General features: G+C 48.1%; 1 protein-coding gene across 5 annotated transcripts in view; it reads right to left on the bottom strand.

The window, feature by feature from the left end:
- Positions 1 to 19,586, bottom strand: part of LOC135553087 (chloride channel protein 2-like) — a 213,633-nt gene that overhangs the window by 46,470 nt on the left and 147,577 nt on the right. For all 5 annotated transcript variants that reach the window (XM_064985180.1, XM_064985183.1, XM_064985181.1 and 2 more), the window contains one exon: positions 19,151 to 19,364. In XM_064985180.1, coding sequence (XP_064841252.1) covers positions 19,151 to 19,364 — 214 coding nt within the window. The remainder of the gene's footprint in view (positions 1 to 19,150; positions 19,365 to 19,586) is intronic.

The following is a 19,586-nucleotide window of genomic DNA, read 5'->3' as shown; positions in this document are numbered from 1 at the left end:
TGCATCCCTAGTCGCGTCCTCAGAGCGTGTGCAGTCCAGCTGGATGGAGTGTTTACGGACATATTCAATGTCTCCCTATCCCAGTCTGCTGTCCCCACTTTCTTCAAGATGTCAACCATTGCTTTCTTGGGTACAGGAACAAAGGTAACTGAACTAAATGACTATTGCCCCATAGCACTCCCTTCTGCCATCATGAAGTGCTTTGAGAGGCTAGTTAAGGATCATATCACTTCTACCTTACCTGACACCATAGACCCACTTCAATTTGCATTCCGCCCCAATAGATCCACAGTCGATGCAATCACCATCGCACTACACACTGCCCTATCCCACCTGGACAAGAGGAATACCTATGTAGAATGCTGTTTATTGACTATAGCTCAGCCTTCCACACCATAATACCCTCCAAGCTCATCATTGAGCTCAGGGCCCTGGATCTGAACCCCGCCCTGTGCAACTGGGTCCTGTACTTTCTGACGGGCTGCCCCCAGGTGGTAAAGGTAGGAAACAACACCACTTTGCTGATCCTCAACAAAGGGGCCTCATAAGGGTGTGTGCTCAGGCCCCTCCTGTCTCCCTGTTCACCCATGACTGCGTGGCCACTCATGCCAACTCAATCATCAAGTTTGCAGACGTCACAACAGTTGTAGGCCTGATTACCAACAATGATGAGACAGCCTACAGGGAGGAGGTGAGGGCCCTGGCGGAGTGGTGCCTCTGGAAAATAATCTCTCCCTCAACCTCAACAAAATTAAATAGCTGATCGTGGACTTCAGGAAACAGCAGAGAGAGCAAACTCCTATCCACATCGACAGGACCGCAGGTGAGAAGCTTCAAGTTCCTCAGCGTACACATCACTGACGATTGTCCACCCACAGAGACAGTATGGAGAAGAAGGCGCAACAGTGACTTTTCCACCTCAGGAGGCTGAAGAAATTCGGGATGGCCGATAAAACCCTCAGATTTTTACATGCACAATTGAGAGAATCATGTAGGGCTGTATCACCATCTGGTACAGCAACGGCATTGCCTGCAACCGGACAGCCATCAGACTGTTAAATAGCCATCACTAGCCAGCTACCACACGGTTATGCAACCGTGCTCCTTAGAGGCTGCTTCCCTATATACATAGACATGGAATCACTGGTCACTTTAATAATGGAACACCAGTCACTTTAGTGGTAAGATGACGCGGATGCTACGCTACAGGACTGTTTTGCAATGAACAGACTGGAATATGTTCTGGGATTCATCCAATGGCATTGAGGAGTATACCACCTCAGTCATCAGCTTCATCAATAAGTGCATCGACAACGTTGTCCCTACAGTGACTGTACATACATATCCCAACTAGAAACCATCTGCATCAAGCTAAAGGCTAGAGCTGCTGCTTTCAAGGAGCGGGACACTAATCCGGATGCTTATAAGAAATCCCGCTATGACCTGAGATGAACCATCAAACAATCAAAACGTCAATACAGGATTAAGATTGACTCCTACTCCACCGGCTCTGATGCTCGCCAGATGTGGCAGGGCTTAAAAACTATTACGGATTACAAAGGGAAACCCAGACGTGAGCTGCCCAGTGGCAAGTGCCTTCACTGACATTTTCAACCTCTCCCTGACCGAGTCTGTAATACCTACATGTTTCAAGCAGACCACTATAGTCCCTGTGCCCAAGGAAGTGAAGGTAACCTGCCTAAATGATTACCGCCCCATAGCACTCATGTCGGTAGCCATGAAGTGCTTTGAAAGGCTGGTCATGGCTCACATCAACAGTATCCTCCCGGATACCCTAGACCCACTCCAATTCGCATACCGCCCCAACAGATCCACAGATGACGCAATCTCACTCCACACTGCCCTTTCCCACCTGGACAAAAGGAACACATATGTGAGAATGCTGTTCATTTTCTACAGCTCAGCATTCAACACCAAAGTACCCACAAAGCTCATCACTAAGCTAAGGACCCTGGGACTAAACACCTCCCTCTGCAACTGGATCCTGGACATCATGACGGGCCGCCCCCAGCTGGTAAGGGTAGGCAGCAACACGTCTCCCACGCTAATCCTCAACACTGGGGCCCCTCAGGGGTGAGTACTTAGTCCCCTCCTGTACTCCCTGTTTACCCACAACTGGGTGGCCAAACACGACTCCAACACCATCATTAAGTTTGCTGACGACACAACACTGGTAATCCTGATCACCAACAGCGATGAGACAGTCTATAGGGAGGAGGTCAGAGAACTGGCAGTGTGGTTCCCTGGACAACAACCTTGCCCTCAATGTGAGCAAGACAAAGGAGCTGATCGTGGACTACAGGGAAAGGCGGGCCGAACAGGCCCCCATTAACATTGACGGGTCTGTAATGGAGCGGGTTGAGAGTTTCAAGTTCCTTGGTGTTCGCATCACCAACGAACTATCATGGTCCAAACACACCAAGACAGTCGTGAAGAGGGCACAACAAAACCTTTTCCCCCTCAGAAGACAAAAGATTAGGCATGGGTCCCCAGATCCTCAGAAAGTTCTACAGCTGCACCATCGAGAGCATCCTGACCGGTTGCATCACCGCCTGGTATGGCAACTGCATGGCATCTGACCGTGAGGCACTACAGAGGGTAGTACGGCCCAGTACATCACTGGGGCCAAGCTTCCTGCCATTCAGGACCTATATAATAGGCGGAGTCAGAGGAGAGCCCATAAAATTGTCAGAGACTCCAGTCACACAAGTCATAAACTGTTTTCTCTGCTATCGCACGGCAAGCGTTACCGGAGCGCCAAGTCCAAAAGGCTCCATAACAGCTTCTACCCCCAAGCCATAAGACTGCTGAACAATTAATCAAATGGCCACCGGACTATTTACATTGACCCCCCCCCCCCCATTTGTTTTGTACACTGCTGCTACGCGCCATTTATTATTTATGCATAGTCACTTCACCCCTACCTACATGTACAAATGACCTCAACTAACCTGTACCCCGCACACTGACTTGGTACCGGTACCCTTGTATATAGCCTCGTTATTGTTATTTTATTGTGTTACTTTTTATTATTTTTTTTAACTTTAGTTTATTTGGTAAATATAACTCTTCTTGAATTGCACTGTTGGTTAAGAGCTTGTAAGTAAGCATTTCACACATTTCAAGGTCTACACTTGTTATATTAGGTGCATGTGACAAAGTTTTATTTGATTTGATAATGTTTACATACTGCCTTACTCATTTCATATGTATATACTGTATTCTATTCTACTACTGTATTATAATCAATACCACTCTGACATTGCTCATCCTAATATTGCTATATTTCTTAACTCCATTACTTTACTTTAGATTTGTGTGTATTCCTGTGAATTGTTAGATATTACTGCATTGTTGGAGCGAGGAACACAAGCATTTTGCTACGACCACAAAAACATCTGCTAAATATGTGTATGTGATCAATATAATTTGATTTAATTTGATTTAAAATGAAATACCACTCAAAAGCTGGAGATGGATTTGCCAAAAGGGCAGAGAGAAGAGAGGGAGTGCAGGAATGAGTGCGAGAAGGAGATTCACGCCCCAACATGACACTGCTTTTCTCATAGTGTGTGTGAATGTGTGTTTCCCAAGTGTTACACAAGCATTCCTATGGTTGAATGTGTGTTTGTTTGGGAAGTGGGATGGGTACCAGAATGAATAGGAACACAAACAGCTTGGGGGCCACACTTCATGCACTCTTTCATTTAATTTCCCCTCTTCATCCTACTCAACTCCCTGCCTCAAATGTACTTAGTGCTCACACACACACCTGGTCCGCAGTGGTGAAATCGAAGCATAGTGGATGATGTGAAGGAGAGAGAGAGTATGTGAGGGGTAGAGACAGAGAGGGTCAGAGAGAGCAAGAGGGGTAGAGAGGAAGAGAGAAAAGGGTAGAGAGAGAGAGAGAAAGGTAGAGAGAGGGGTAGAGAAAAAGAGAAAAAGCAAGACCGAAATTGAGAGAAAAAGAAAGAGCGAGAGAGAGCGAGAAAGAGAGAGATAGAGGTAGAGTGCTCTTCAGCCCTCCACCAGCAACAGGAACAATACAATAACACACATATTTACCATGCTATTATAAAATCCCAGAATGGTTTTATGTTTTGTAAAAAATGACAAGTAACACCTCTCTCTCAGGTAGATGCCTCCCGTGTTCAGACTAAAGCCCCGTTTGCACTGGCACTTAAAATTAGGGCCAAATTAGAGTAGACTCAAATACAAACTGGGTCGGGGAAGCCCAGTTTCACAACAGGTACCAGCCCGATTACAATTCGGGTTGGGTACGCAGTTACTGTGCAACTGCCAGCTAGCTCGTCTGGGCTTGTTGCTGTTAGCTATCACAAGCAGTACTGCAGTAGTCAGACATGACATGAATTACCAACATAGCTGGATCCTTTATTCATTAATGCACTACACAAACTTTTATGAGAACAGTCAGCCATCAAATGCTTGCTACCTAACGTTAGCTACCAAATAAATCAATCAAATGTATTTATAAAGCTCTTTTTTACATTAAATGTCACAAAGTGCTGTACAGAAACCCACCCTAAAACCCTAGAGTTGAAACAAGCTAGCTCGCTAACGTTAGCTAGCAGGAATTTTAGCTGGCCAGGTTGTATTGAAGGCAAGCTTCAAACAATCAAACCTGTCATCTGTTTGATTGGTTAGCCAGCTAGCTTTAATTTTATTTAACCTTTACAAATTCTTATTTATAATGATGGCCTACCAAAAGGCAAAAGGCCTCCTGCGGGAACAGGGGTGTGGGATTAAAAATAAAAACAATGTAAATATAGGACAAAACACAAATCACAACAAGAGAGACAACACAACACTACATAAAGAGAGACCTAGACAACAACATAGCAAGGCAGCAACACACAACAACACAGCATGGTAGCAACACAACATAACAACAACATGGTAGCCACACAACATGGTAGCAGCACAAAACATGGTACAAATATTATTGGGCACAGACAACAGCACAAAGGGCAAGAAGGTAGAAACAACAATACATCACACAAAGCAGCCACGACTGACAGTTAATAACATATGATGCTGCACCTTCTTCACCACGCTGTCTGTGTGGGTGGACCAATTCAGTTTGTCCGTGATATGTACGACGAGGAACTTAAAACTTACTACCCTCTCCACTACTATCCCGTTGATGTGGATAGGGGGGTGCTCCCTCTTCTGTTTCCTGAAGTCCACGATCATATCCTTTGTTTTGTTGATGTTGAGTGTGAGGTTATATTCCTGACACCACACTCCGTGGGCACTCACCTCCTCCCTGTAGGCCGTCTTGTCGTTGTTGGTAATCAAGCCTACCACTGTAGTGTCATCTGCAAACTTGATGATTGAGTTGGAGGTGTGCATGGCCAGACGTGGGTGAACAGGGAGTACAGGAGAGGGCTCAGGACACACCCTTGTGGGGCCGCAGTGTTGAGGATCAGCGGAGTGGAGATGTTGTTACCTACCCTCACCACCTGGGGGCGGCCTGTCAGAAAGTCCAGTACCAAGTTGCACAGGGCGGGGTCGAGACCCAGGGTGGGTCTAGGGTGTCAGGTAGGGTGGAAGTGATATGGTCCTTGACTAGTCTCTCAAAGCACATCATGATGCCTTAAGTGAGTGCTACGGGGCGGTAGTCATTTAGCTCAGTTACCTTAGCTTTCTTGGGAACAGGAACAATGGTGGCCCTCTTGAAGCATGTGTGTCAGGATTTGGTCAGGGTTGTTCCGGGTTTTGGTCACTAGATGCCCCCATTGTGCTTTTTGACCTTATGTTTTTTCCCTTGTTCCCCATTATTATTTGCACCTGTGCCTCGTTTTCCCCTGATTGTATTTAAACCCTTAGTTTCCCTCAGTTCTGTGCTCTGTGTTTGTATGTTAGCACCCAGCCCTAGTGTTCTGTGTATTCTTGTCGATTCCGGTGGATGCTCTTGTGGAATTCTGTTTTTGGTTTCGAGTATCTCTTGAGGCTTTTTGTGCTATTCCTACCACCTTTTGGATTTGCCATTTTTTGTATTGAAGGACTTCTCCTTTTTACTTGATTAAATACACCGTCTTAAGTACTGCTGTGTCTGCCTCATCTTCTGGGTTCTGCTGACTATTCGTGGCTCAGTTGGTTAAGTGACTGTTTCTCACTCCGGAGACCCAGGTTCGTAACCGGGTCCTGACAGAAACACAGAGCCAAAAATGAACCCAGAGGCAGCCAGTTCCCAGGACCTTTTTGCCATGCTGTCCCACCACCAGGAGACTGTCCAACGCCACGAAGCCGCCCTGGTTCAGCAAGAGGCCTTAATGGCTAGACATTCTCATCTTCTGTCGGAGATGCTGACTTCCATTAAGCAAATATCTGATCGTCTTACCCCGGCAACAGTTCCCGTCCCAGTACCTCAGATTCACGTACCCATGGCAGTTAACCCCCTGGCTGAACCTCGTCTTCCACCTCCCCAACGGTTCTCAGGTGATCCAAGTGCTTGTAAAGGGTTTCTCACCCAATGTTCTCTCTCCTTTGAGCTACAACCCTCGTCGTTTCCCACCGACCGGTCTAAGATCGCTTATATCATCACCCTGCTGTCGGAAAAAGCCCTGGCCTGGGCTACTGCTGTGTGGGATGCCCATAGTTCCTGCTGTGCCAGCTACTCTGCCTTTGCTGAGGAATTCAAACGAGTGTTTCAAGGCCCAAGCAGTGGTTCTGACTCAGCCAAACAGCTCCTGACTCTCCACCAAGGTTGGCGCAGCGTGACGGACTATGCCATCCAGTTCCGCACGGTGGCAGCAGCAAGTGGCTGGAACAACGAGGCGCTCACGGTGTGCTTTCTGAAAGGCCTTTCCGACACTATCCAAGATGAACTGGCCACTCGGGAACCACCGGACAATCTCGAGTCCCTGATCAAGTTGGCCTCACGCATTGACCAGCGTCTGAGAGAGAGAGAACTCAACCGTAGACCTCTAGCCCCTATCAGTCCCAGCTCCGAGTCCCCACCTTTATCCTCGCTGGCTCCATCGGAACCCATGCAGATTGGACGCATCTCCCAGGCTGAGAGAGACCGCCGGATGAGGGAGCGACGCTGTCTATATTGCGGCAAACCGGGCCATTTCCGTTCCACGTGTCCCGGGCTCCAGGGAAACGCTCTGTCCCGTACAGACCGGGGGGAACTGTAACGGGAAACATAACCTCCTCCCATCCGTTCAACTCCCGTCTGCTCATTCCAGTCACCCTCTCCTGGGACAACCACAAGCTTCACCTTCAAGCCTTGGTAGACTCTGGAGCCGCAGGTAACTTCATGGATGGTGTCTGGGCGAAGGAGAATGGCGTTCCCTCTGAACCTCTACGTGAACCCATGAGGGTCACTACATTGGATGGAAGCCCTTTGGGATCTGGACTTGTCACTCATGTCACTACCTCCTTGCGACTTTCAGTTTCACAACACCAGGAATTAATGAACTTTCATTTGATCTCCTGTTCCGAGTTCCCTCTCGTCCTTGGATACCCCTGGCTTCACAGCCATAACCCTCACATCGACTGGTCTGTGGGCACTATCAAGCAGTGGGGTCCTACGTGCCAAGCTACTTGTATTTTCCAGAATTCCCCGAGTTCTACTCCCGAGTCTTTAGAATCCATCGACCTGACCCGAGTTCCCGAGTGTTACCATGACTTCAAACTGGTGTTTAGCAAACAGAGGGCCACCATGCTACCACCCCATAGACCTTACGATTGCCCCATCGACCTGTTTCCGGGCACTTGCCCCCCAGGGGTCGGATCTTTTCCCTATCTCCACCCGAACGAGCTGCTATGGATACCTACATCAAGGACGCTCTGGAAGCAGGCCTCATGCGTCCATCCACCTCCCCGGCGGGAGCAGGGTTTTTCTTTGTGGCCAAGAAAGACGGTGGATTACGTCCTTGCATCGACTACCGGGGACTCAATGCCATAACCGTCCGTAACCGTTACCCGCTACCCCTTATGGCCACAGCCTTCGAGCTGCTCCAGGAAGCAGTTGTTTTCACTAAGCTTGACCTGCGGAACGCATACCATCTTGTGCGGATCAGACCTGGTGACGAGTGGAAGACCGCTTTCAACACGCCTACTGGTCACTATGAATACTTGGTGATGCCCTTCGGCCTGACCAACGCCCCAGCGGTGTTCCAAGCGCTCATAAACGATGTGCTTAGGGATATGCTTAACATATTTGTGTTCGTTTACTTGGATGACATCCTCATCTTTTCGAGCTCCCTTCAAGAACACACTAAGCATGTCAGACAAGTACTCAAACGCCTCCTGGACAGCCATCTGTACGTTAAGCCAGAAAAATGTGAATTCCATTCATCCCGAGTACAATTCCTGGGATTTGTAGTGGAACCCGGTCGAGTCCAAATGGACCCCAGGAAGGTAGGGGCGGTAGCGGATTGGCCCACCCCCAAATCCGTTAAGGAAGTTCAGCGTTTCCTGGGCTTCACAAACTTTTACCGCAAGTTCATCAAGAACTTCAGCTTGGTGGCAGCCCCTCTCTCAGCTTTAACCAAGGGTGGCAATGCAAGGTTTTTGTGGGGAAGAGAAGCTGAGACGGCCTTCCAAGGACTCAAGCAGCGCGTTCTCTCTGCTCCCATCCTGATACTACCGACTACGGATGAACCATTTGTGGTGGAGGTAGACGCATCAGAGGTTGGTGTTGGAGCTGTCATGTCTCAGAGGGGTGAAGACAAGAAGCTTCATCCGTGCGCTTTCTTCTCACACCGGCTTACCCCGACTGAGAGGAACTACGATGTGGGGGATCGTGAACTCCTAGCGGTTAAGATGGCATTGAAGGAATGGAGACATTGGCTCGAGGGGGCTTCTCACCTGTTTCAAGTGCTTACGGACCACAAAAATCTGGAGTATATCCAGCAGGCGAAGCGGTTGAACTCTAGACAAGCTAGATGGTCTCTTTTCTTCAATCGATTCCAGTTTATCCTCACCTATCGGCCCGGGTCGAAGAATCTCAAACCGGATGCCCTGTCCCGAGTCTACGCTCCTGCCATTCGAGATGACACGGACATGCCTGTCCTTCCTGCTGCTAAGATTGTGGCTCCGATCTCGTGGCAAGTTGAGGATACCGTGAGACGTGCTCAAGCTAGCGAACCGGACCCGAAAGGAGGTCCTGCCAATCGGTTGTTTGTCCCCAAGGCAGTGAGGACCCAGGTCCTTCTGTGGGGGCACTCCTCTCGCCTCACCTGTCATCCGGGCGTAGGTCGCACCTTGGAGTTCATCCAGCGTAAGTTCTGGTGGCCTACCATAAGAGAAGACGTTGCCACTTTCGTCAATGCCTGTCCCGTGTGCTGCCAGGGCAAATCTTCTCACCTCCGCCCTCAAGGACTCCTTCACCCTTTACCTGTTCCCCACAGACCCTGGTCCCATATCTCATTGGACTTTATTACTGGACTTCCTCCATCCCATGGCAATACTACTATCCTAGTCATAATCGACAGGTTTTCAAAGGCGGCCAGGTTCGTCCCTCTGACTAAGTTACCTTCTGCCAAGGAAACGGCTGAGTTGGTAATTAATCATGTGTTCCGAGTCTTCGGCATTCCTCAAGATATGGTTTCTGACAGAGGTCCCCAGTTCGCCTCAAGGTTTTGGAAGGCCTTCTGCCAACTCATGGGGGCTTCTGCCAGTCTATCTTCAGGGTACCATCCGGAGTCCAACGGTCAAACAGAGAGGATGAATCAAGAGCTGGAAACCACCCTCCGCTGTATGACTCGTGACAACCCGTCCACATGGTCATCCTTTATTGTTTGGGCCGAATACGCGCACAACACCTTGCGCTCCTCCTCCACTGGTATGTCCCCGCACGAGTGTCAGTTTGGCTATGCTCCTCCATTGTTCCCGGACCAGGAGGCAGAAGTCAGAGTGCCTTCAGCCTTGAAGTTCGTCAGACGCTGTCGGCTTATGTGGAGGAAGACCCGTCTTAATCTTATGCGTTCCTCACAGAGGTACCAACAACAAGCCAACAGACGTCGCCGTCCCGGGCCTACCCTGCGCCCCGGCCAGAGAGTCTGGCTCTCCACAAGAGGCTTACCTCTACGGGTGGAGTCTCGCAAGCTGTCCCAAAAATACATCGGTCCCTTCAAGGTTGCCAGGAGAGTTAACCCAGTTTCTTATCGCCTACACTTACCCAGATCCCTTAAGATTAATCCCACATTTCACATTTCATTGTTAAAACCTGTTGTTTTTTCTCCCCTTGTCCCGGCAGACAGACCTCCCCTCCGCCTCGTGTCATTGGAGGCCAGCCGGCTTATACCGTCCATCGGATACTGGATTCCCGCCGGGTGCAGCGGTCCTGGCAGTATCTGGTGGACTGGGAAGGCTACGGTCCCGAGGAGCGCTCCTGGGTTCCTGCCAAAGACATCCTGGACCCTGACCTCATTCGTCAGTTCAGGGCCCTCCACCCTGAGAGAGCTGGTAGGAACGTCAGGAGCCGTTCCTAGGGGGGGGATTCTGTCAGGATTTGGTCAGGGTTGTTCCGGGTTTTGGTCACTAGATGCCCCCATTGTGCTTTTTGACCTTATGTTTTTTCCCTTGTTCCCCATTATTATTTGCACCTGTGCCTCGTTTTCCCCTGATTGTATTTAAACCCTTAGTTTCCCTCAGTTCTGTGCTCTGTGTTTGTATGTTAGCACCCAGCCCTAGTGTTCTGTGTATTCTTGTCGATTCCGGTGGATGCTCTTGTGGAATTCTGTTTTTGGTTTCGAGTATCTCTTGAGTCTTTTTGTGCTATTCCTACCACCTTTTGGATTTGCCATTTTTTGTATTGAAGGACTTCTCCTTTTTACTTTATTAAATACACCGTCTTAAGTACTGCTGTGTCTGCCTCATCTTCTGTGTTCTGCTGACTATTCGTGGCTCAGTTGGTTAAGTGACTGTTTCTCACTCCGGAGACCCAGGTTCGTAACCGGGTCCTGACAATGTGGGGGCAGCAGACTGGGATAAGGATTGATTGAATATGTCCGTAAACACACCAGCCAGCTGGTTTACGCATGCTCTGAGGACGCGGCTGGGGATGACGTCTGGGCCTGCAGCGTTGCGAGGGTTAACATGTTTAAATGTTTTACTCATGTCGGCTGCAGTGAAGGAGAGTCCACAGGTTTTGGGTGCGGGCCGTGTCAGTGGCACTGTATTGTCCTCAAAGCGGGCAAAGAAGTTGTTTAGTCTGTCTGGGAGCAGGACATCCTGGTCTGCGACGGGGCTTGTTTTCTTTTTGTAATCCGTGATTGACTGTGGACCCTTGCCACATACCTCTTGTGTGTGAGCCGTTGAATTGCGACTCTAGTTTGTCTCTATACTGACGCTTAGCTTGTTTGATTGCCTTGCGGAGGGAATAGCTACACTGTTTCTATTCGGTCAATGTTTCCGGTCACCTTGCCCTGATTAAAAGCAGTGGTTCGCGCTTTCAGTTTCACGCGAATGCTGCCCTCAATCCACGGTTTCTGGTTTGGGAATGTTTTAATAGTTGCTGTGGGTACGACATCGCCGTTGCACATGCTAATAAATTCGCTCACCGAATCAGCGTATTCATCAATGTTGTTGTTTTACGCAATGCGGAACATATCCCAGTCCACGTGATCGAAGCAATCTTGAAGCGTGGAATCAGATTGGTCGGACCAGCGTTGAACAGACCTGAGTGCGGGAGCTTCCTGTTTTAGTCTCTGTCTATAGGCTGGAAGCAATAAAATGGAGTCGTGGTCAGCTTTTCCGAAGGGAGGGTGGGGAGGGCCTTATATGCGTCGCGGAAGTTAGAATAACAATGATCCAGGGTTTTACCAGCCCTGGTTGCACAATCGATATGTTGATAGAATTTAGGGAGTCTTGTTTTCAGATTGGCCTTGTTAAAATCCCCAGCTACAATGAATGCAGCCTGAGGATATGTGGTTTCCAGCTTACATAGAGTCAAATGAAGTTGGTTCAGGGCCATCAATGTGTCTGCTTGGGGGGAATATATGCGGCTGTGATTATAATCGAAGATAATTTTCTTGGTATGCGGTCGACATTTGATTGTGAGGAATTATAAGTCAGGTGAACAGAAGGACTTGAGTTTCTGTTTGTTGTTATGATCACACCACGTCTCGTTAATCATAAGGCATACCCCCCCACCCCCTTCTTCTTACCAGAAAGATGCTTGTTTTTGTCGGTGTGATGCGTGAAGAAACCAGCTGGCTGTACCAACTCCGATAGCGTGTCTCAAATGAGCCGTGTTTCCGTGAAGCAAAGAACGTTACAGTCTCTTATGTCTCTCTGGAATGCTACCCTTGCTCGGATTTCATCTACCTTCTTGTCAAGAGACTGGACATTTGGTGAGTCGTATGCTCGGGAGCGGTACGCGATGTGCCCGTCTCCGGAGCCTGACCAAAAGACCGCTTCGTCTGCCTCTTTTACGGCGTCGTTGTTTTGGTTCGCCCGCTGGGATCCGATCCATTGTCCTGGGTGGTGGGCAAAACACAGGATCCGCTTCGGGAAAGTCGTATTCCTGGTCGTATTGATGGTGAGTTGACGTTGCTCTTATATCCAATAGTTCCTCCCGACTGCAAACTAAAATTCTTTGCTAAATACATGGCTCTGGGTCTGGCTGGCAGTGGCAGGAGTATCGGGTAACGTTAGTTACAGCATGGTGAGTGTGAATAAAACTTTTCAACATCTTACTAGCTAGCTAGCAACATTAGAAAAGCCAGCTGCACAGTCACAGCTACCTAGCAACATTAGCAAAGCCAGCTGCACAGTCACAGCTACCTAGCAACATTACATAATTTCTCATTTCTGGAAGCAGTGGAAACCCAATTCGAGCTAGCCAACCAAGGCTAGCCCATCCTGGGTTGACTTCAGTATAAATGGAAACAGGTCTTAAGAGGTGTGATCATTAGTGTGGGTGGTTGATCAATAGTTAACAGAAACAGAACAGATACATTGCTTCAGGTTATATTGAATGTCAACCATACTCTAACAGGCCTTTAATGACAGATGAACAGAAGAGGTGACAGAGCATCCTGCATTTTCACAACTCTGAGGAAACTGGTCTACGTTGTAATTTATGTGCCAACTGCTGTCAGTGTGTAGGTGTGTACACACCTGCACATTGTGTAACTACATGTTGTAATATTTGTATAATCTACATGTAAATGAGAAATTAAGTAACAGCACAATGAAAAACAACACAACCTACACTTTGCTCACATAACAATGTCTAATGACTCGCACATACACACACACACGCACACACGCACGCACGCACACACACTCCTGGTCCGCTCTGTCCCCTGTGGTGAACTCAAAGCATAGTGGGTGGTGTGAAGGAGAGCGAGAGTGAAAGAGGGGGAGAGTGAGAGATAGAGAGAGAGAGAGTGAGAGAAAGAACAAGAACAACCAACCCAAGAGGAACCACTAGTCCCCTCGCAAGTCCCCAACCAAGCAAGAGGAACCACTAGTCACCTCACTAGTCCCCAACCAAGCAACAGAAACCACTAGTCCCCAACCCAGCAAGAGGAACCACTAGTCCCCTCATTAGTCCCCAACCAAGCAACAGGAACCACTAGTCCCCAACCTAGCAAGAGGAACCACTAGCACCCTCACTAGTCCCCAACCAAGCAACAGGAACCACTAGTCCCCAACCCAGCAAGAGGAACCACTAGTCCCCAACCAAGCAAGAGGAACCACTAGTCCCCAACCCAGCAAGAGGAACCACTAGGCCCCAACCTAGCAGGAGGAACCACTAGCACCCTCACCAGTCCCCAACCAAACATCAGGAACCACTAGTCCCCAACCCAGCAAGAGGAACCACTAGTGCCCTCATTAGTCCCCAACCAAGCAACAGGAACCACTAGTCCACAACCCAGCAAGAGGACCCACTAATCCCCAACCGAGCAACAGGAACCACTAGTCCCCAACCTAGCAAGAGGAATCACTAGTCCCCAACCTAGCAAGAGGAACCACTATTCCCCTCACTAGTCCCCAACCTAGCAAGAGGACCCACTAGAGTCCCCTCACTAGTCTCCAAACTAGAAAGAGGAACCACTAGTCCCCAACCTAGCAAGAGGAACCACTAGTCCCCGCACTAGTCGCCAACCTAGCAAGAGGAACCACTAGTCCCCTCACTAGTCCCCAAACTAGAAAGAAGAACCACTAGTCCCCAACCTAGCAAGAGGAACCACTAGTCCCCGCACTGGTCGCCAACCTAGCAAGAGAAACCACTAGTCCCCTCACTAGTCCCCAACCTAGCAAGAGGAACCACTAGTCCCCTCACTAGTCCCCAACCTAGCAAGAGGAACCACTAGTCCCCAACTCAGCAAGAGGAACCACTAGTCCCCAACCCAGCAAGAGGAACCACTAGTCCCATCACTAGTCCCCAACCTAGCAAGAGGAACCACTAGTCCCCTCACTAGTCCCCAAACTAGAAAGAGGAATCACTAGTCCCCTCACTAGTCCCCAACCTAGCAAGAGGAACCACTAGTCCCCGCACTAGTCGCCAACCTGGCAAGAGAAACCACTAGTCCCCTCACTAGTCCCCAACCTAGCAAGAGAAACCACTAGTCCCCAACCTGGCAAGAGAAACCACTAGTCCCCTCACTAGTCCCCAACCTAGCAAGAGGAACCACTAGTCCCCAACCTGGCAAGAGAAACCACTAGTCCCCTCACTAGTCCCCAACCTGGCAAGAGAAACCACTAGTCCCCTCACTCATCCTCAACCCAGCAAGAGGCACCAAGAGATTTAAAAATAATGAGAAAAAGACAGAAGGAAACAAAGAGGGATAAATAAACTTTCCGCTACTCGGATAAAGCACTAAATAAACTTCAGTTAGTGCTAAATATGGCTGCTAGAACCCTGACTAGAACCAAAAAATGTGATCATATTACTCCAGTGCTAGCCTCCCTACACTGGCTTCCTGTTAAGGCATGTGCTGATTTCAAGGTTTTACTGCTAACCTACAAAGCATTACATGGGCTTGCTCCTACCTATCTTTCTGATTTGGTCCTGCCGTAAATACTTACACGTACGATACGGTCACAAGACGCATGCCTCCTAATTGTCCCTAGAATTTCTAAGCAAACAGCTGGAGGCAGGGCTTTCTCCTATAGAGCTCAATTTTTATGGAATGGTCTGCCTACCCATGTGAGAGAAGCAGACTACGTCTCGACCTTTAAGTGTTTATTGAAGACTCATCTCATAAGTGGGTCATATGATTGAGTGTAGTCTGGTCCATGAGTGTGAAGGTGAACGGAAAGGCTCTGGAGCCATGAACTGCCCTTGCTGTCTCTGCCTGGCCAGTTCCCCTCTCTCCACTGGGATTCTCTGCCTCTAACCCTATTACAGGGGCTGAGTCACTGGCTTACTGGTGCTCTTTCATGCCGTCCCTAGGATGGGTGCGTCACTTGAGTGGGTTGAGTCACTGACGTGATCTTCCTGTCTGGGTTGGCACCTCCCCTTGGGTTGTGCCGTGGCGGAGATCTTTGTGGGCTATACTCTGCCTTGTCTCAGGATGGTAAGTTGGTGGTTGAAGATATCCCTCTAGTGGTGTGGGGGCTGTGCTTGGTAAAGTGGGTGGGGTTATATACTTCCTGTTTGGCCCTGTCCGGGGGTATCATTGGATGGGGCCACAGTGTCTCCTGACTCCTCCTGCCTCCAGTATTTATGCTGCAGTAGTTTGTGTCGGGGGGCTAGGGTCAGTTTGTTATATCTGGAGTACTTCTCCTGTCTTATCCAGTGTCCTGTGTGAATTTAAGTACGCTCTCTCTAATTCTCTCTTTCTCTCGGAGGACCTGAGCCCTAGGACCATGCCTCAGGACTACCTGGCATGATGACTCCTTGCTGTCTCCAGTCCACCTGGCTGTGCTGCTGCTCCAGTTTCAACTGTTCTGCCTGCGGCTATGGAATCCTGACCTGTTCACCGGAGTGCTACCTGTCCCAGACCTGCTGTTCTCAACTCTCTAGAGACAGCTCTTAATGATCGGCTATGAAAAGCCAACTGACATTTATTCCTGATGTGCTGACTTGCTGCAACCTCGACAACTACTGTGATTATTATTATTTGACCATGCTTTTCATTTATGAACATTTGAACATCTTGGCCATGTTCTGTTATAATCTCCACCCGGCACAGCCAGAAGAGGACTGGCCACCCCTCATAGCCTGGTTCCTCTCTAGGTTTCTTCCTAGGTTTTGGCCTTTCTAGGGAGTTTTTCCTAGCCACCGTGCTTCTACACCTGCATTGCTTGCTGTTTGTGATTTTAGGCTGGGTTTCTGTACAGCACTTTGAGATATCAGGTGATGTACGAAGAGCTATATAAATACATTTGATTTGATTTGATTTTGATAGTGGGCTAGGGGTCTTTGGCGTTATTTTCACATCCGGATGAAAAGCGTGCCCAAAGTAAACTGCCTGTTTCTCAGGACCAGAAGCTAGGATATGCTAGATAGAAATACTCTAAAGTTTCTAAAACTGTTAAAAACATGTCTGTGAGCATAACATAACTTATTTACAGTTACAGACCTATATCCATCCTGCCCTGCCTATCTAAGGTCTTCGAAAGCCAAGTCAACAAACAAGTCACTGACCATCTCGAATCCCACCGTGCCTTCTCCGCTGTGCAATCTGGTTTTCTGAGCCGGTCACGGGTGCACCTCAGCCACGCTCAAGGTACTAAACAATATCATAACCGCCATCGATAAAAGACAGTACTGTGCAGCCGTCTTCATCAACCTGGCCAAGGCTTTCGACTCTGTCAATCACCATATTCTTATCGGCAGACTCAGTAGCCTCGGTTTTTCTGATGACTGCCTTGCCTGGTTCACCAACTACTTTGCAGACAGAGTTCAGTGTGTCAAATCGGAGGGCATGCTGTCCGGTCCTCTGCCAGTCTCTGTGGGGGTGCCACAGGGTTCAATTCTCGGGCTGACTCTTTTCTCTGTATATATCAATGATGTTGCTCTTGCTGCGGGCGATTCCCTGATCCACCTCTACGCAGACGACACCATTCTGTATACTTCCGGCCCGTCCTTGGACACTGTGCTATTTAACCTCCAAACAAGCTTCAATGCCATACAACATTCCTTCCGTGGCCTACAACTGCTCTTAAATGCTAGTAAAACCAAATGCATGCTTTTCAACCGTTTGCTGCCTGCACCCGCACGCATCACCACCCTGGATGGTTCCGACCTAGAATATGTGGACATCTATAAGTACCTAGGTGTCTGGCTAGACTGTAAACTCTCCTTTCAGACTCATATCAAACATCTCCAAATCTAAAATCAAATCTAGAGTTGGCTTTCTATTCCGCAACAAAGCCTCCTTCACTCACGCCGCCAAACTTACCCTAGTAAAACTGACTATCCTACCGATCTTCGACTTTGGCGATGTTATCTACAAAATTGCTTCCAAAACTCTACTCAGCAAACTGGATGCAGTTTATCACAGTGCCATCCGTTTTGTTACTAAAGCACCTTATACCACCCACCACTGCGGCCTGTATGCTCTAGTCGGCTGGCCCTCGCTACATATTCGTCGCCAGACCCACTGGCTCACAGATCATCTACAAGTCCATGCTAGGTAAAGCTCCGCCTTATCTCAGTTCACTGGTCACGATGGCAACACCCACCCGTAGCACGCGCTCCAGCAGGTGTATCTCACTGATCATCCCTAAAGCCAACACCTCATTTGGCCGCCTTTCGTTCCAGTTCTCTGCTGCCTGTGACTGGAACGAATTGCAAAAATCGCTGAAGTTGGAGACTTTTATCTCCCTCACCAACTTCAAACATCTGCCATCTGAGCAGCTAACCGATCGCTGCAGCTGTACATAGTCTATCGGTAAATAGCCCACCCAATTTTACCTACCTCATCCCTATACTGTTTATATTTATTTACATTTCTGCTCTTTTGCACACCAATATATCTACCTGTACATGACCATCTGATCATTTATCACTCCAGTGTTAATCTGCAAAATTGTAATTATTCGCCTACCTCATGCCGTTTGCACACAATGTATATAGACTCTCTTTTTTTCTACTGTGTTATTGACTTGTTAATTGTTTACTCCATGTGTAACTCTGTGTTGTCTGTCCACACTGCTATGCTTTATCTTGGCCAGGTTGCAGTTGCAAATGAGAACTTGTTCTCAACTGGCCTACCTGGTTAAATAAAGGTGAAATAAAATTTAAAATTTAAAAACTTTGGCAGGCGAAACCCCGAGATGAGATGACTGTGTTTTCCATTGGCTTTCTATGGGATACTAGATTTATGAGGCATCTGGTTGCAGTTCCTATGGCTTCCACTAGATGTCAACATTCTTTAGAAATTGGTTGATGTTTTTCCTTTGAGAAATGAAGAAGTAACCTTTCCTTTCAGGGAGTCGAGCCAAGTGGACTGTTTTGTTTGGGGCGCGCAACCTGAAGCTCGCTCCACTTTCATTTTATCCTCTATTGAACACAGTTTATCCCGTCTTAACTTTGATTGTTTACGTTTTAAATATCTAAAGTTGGATTAGGAAAGTTGTTTGAAATATTTCGACCAAGTTTACAGGTAACGTATTAGATAATTTGTAGTCATGTTGGGCGAGTTGGAACCGGTGTTTTACTGAATCAAACTCGCCAAATAAATGTACATTTTGGGGATATAACGACGGAATGAATTGAACAAAAGTACCATTTGTGATGTTTCTGGGACATATTGGAGTGCCAACAGGAGAAGATCTTCAAAGGTAAGGCATGAATTATATAATTATTTCTGAGTTTTGTATCGCGCCTGGCGGGTTGAAATATGATTGACATGTGTTTGTATGATGGGGTGCTGTCCTCAGATAATAGCATGGTTTGCTTTCGCCGTAAAGCCTTTTTCAAATCTGACATTATTTCAAGAAGTTAAGCTTCATTTTGGTGTATTGCACTTGTGATTTTATGTAAGTTAAATATTTTTAATAATTTAATTTGAAATTTGGAGCTCTGCCATTTCACAGGATGTTGTCAAAACAATCCCGCTAACGGGATTTGATCCATAAGAAGATATTATTAACTTAGATAGATAGATAGTTAACGTAGATAGATTGATAGTTAACAAAGATAGACAGTTAACGTAGATAGATTGAGAGATAGAAGTGTAGTCCTGCGTACTCATGGTGTCCCCAGCCCAGCTCAGGGAGGTAGGGTAGTTTCTTGATCCTGATGATGGAGTCATATAGCGAGGGCTGGAGGGACTGGGCCACGGCGTTGGCCAGTATTACCGCTATCATCACCGGCAGGATGTGGCTGATCTGACCCGTCAGCTCAAACACAATGACCGCCGTCGACACCGTGTGGGTCACCGCTCCAGACAGGGCCGCCGCACCTGGGAGATGAGGAGTGGAAGGGAGGGGAGAGGAGAGGAGAGAGGATGAGAGGAAGAAAGGAAGAGAGCAGGAGAGGAAGGAATGGGTACAGATAAAGGTTACTGTCCATTGACATTAGTAAAGTAATATCAGTGCAATAATACATCTCATGCCCTCAACTCTATACTGAGCCTTCATCAATAATACTGGAACAACAACGTGAGGAGGGGCGAAGGGGGGGA

This window comes from Oncorhynchus masou, chromosome 13, assembly GCF_036934945.1.
Source record: "Oncorhynchus masou masou isolate Uvic2021 chromosome 13, UVic_Omas_1.1, whole genome shotgun sequence".
NCBI lineage: Eukaryota > Metazoa > Chordata > Actinopteri > Salmoniformes > Salmonidae > Oncorhynchus > Oncorhynchus masou.
The sequence above is the reverse complement of the archived record's forward strand: the minus strand, read 5'-3'. Positions and strand labels throughout refer to the sequence as shown.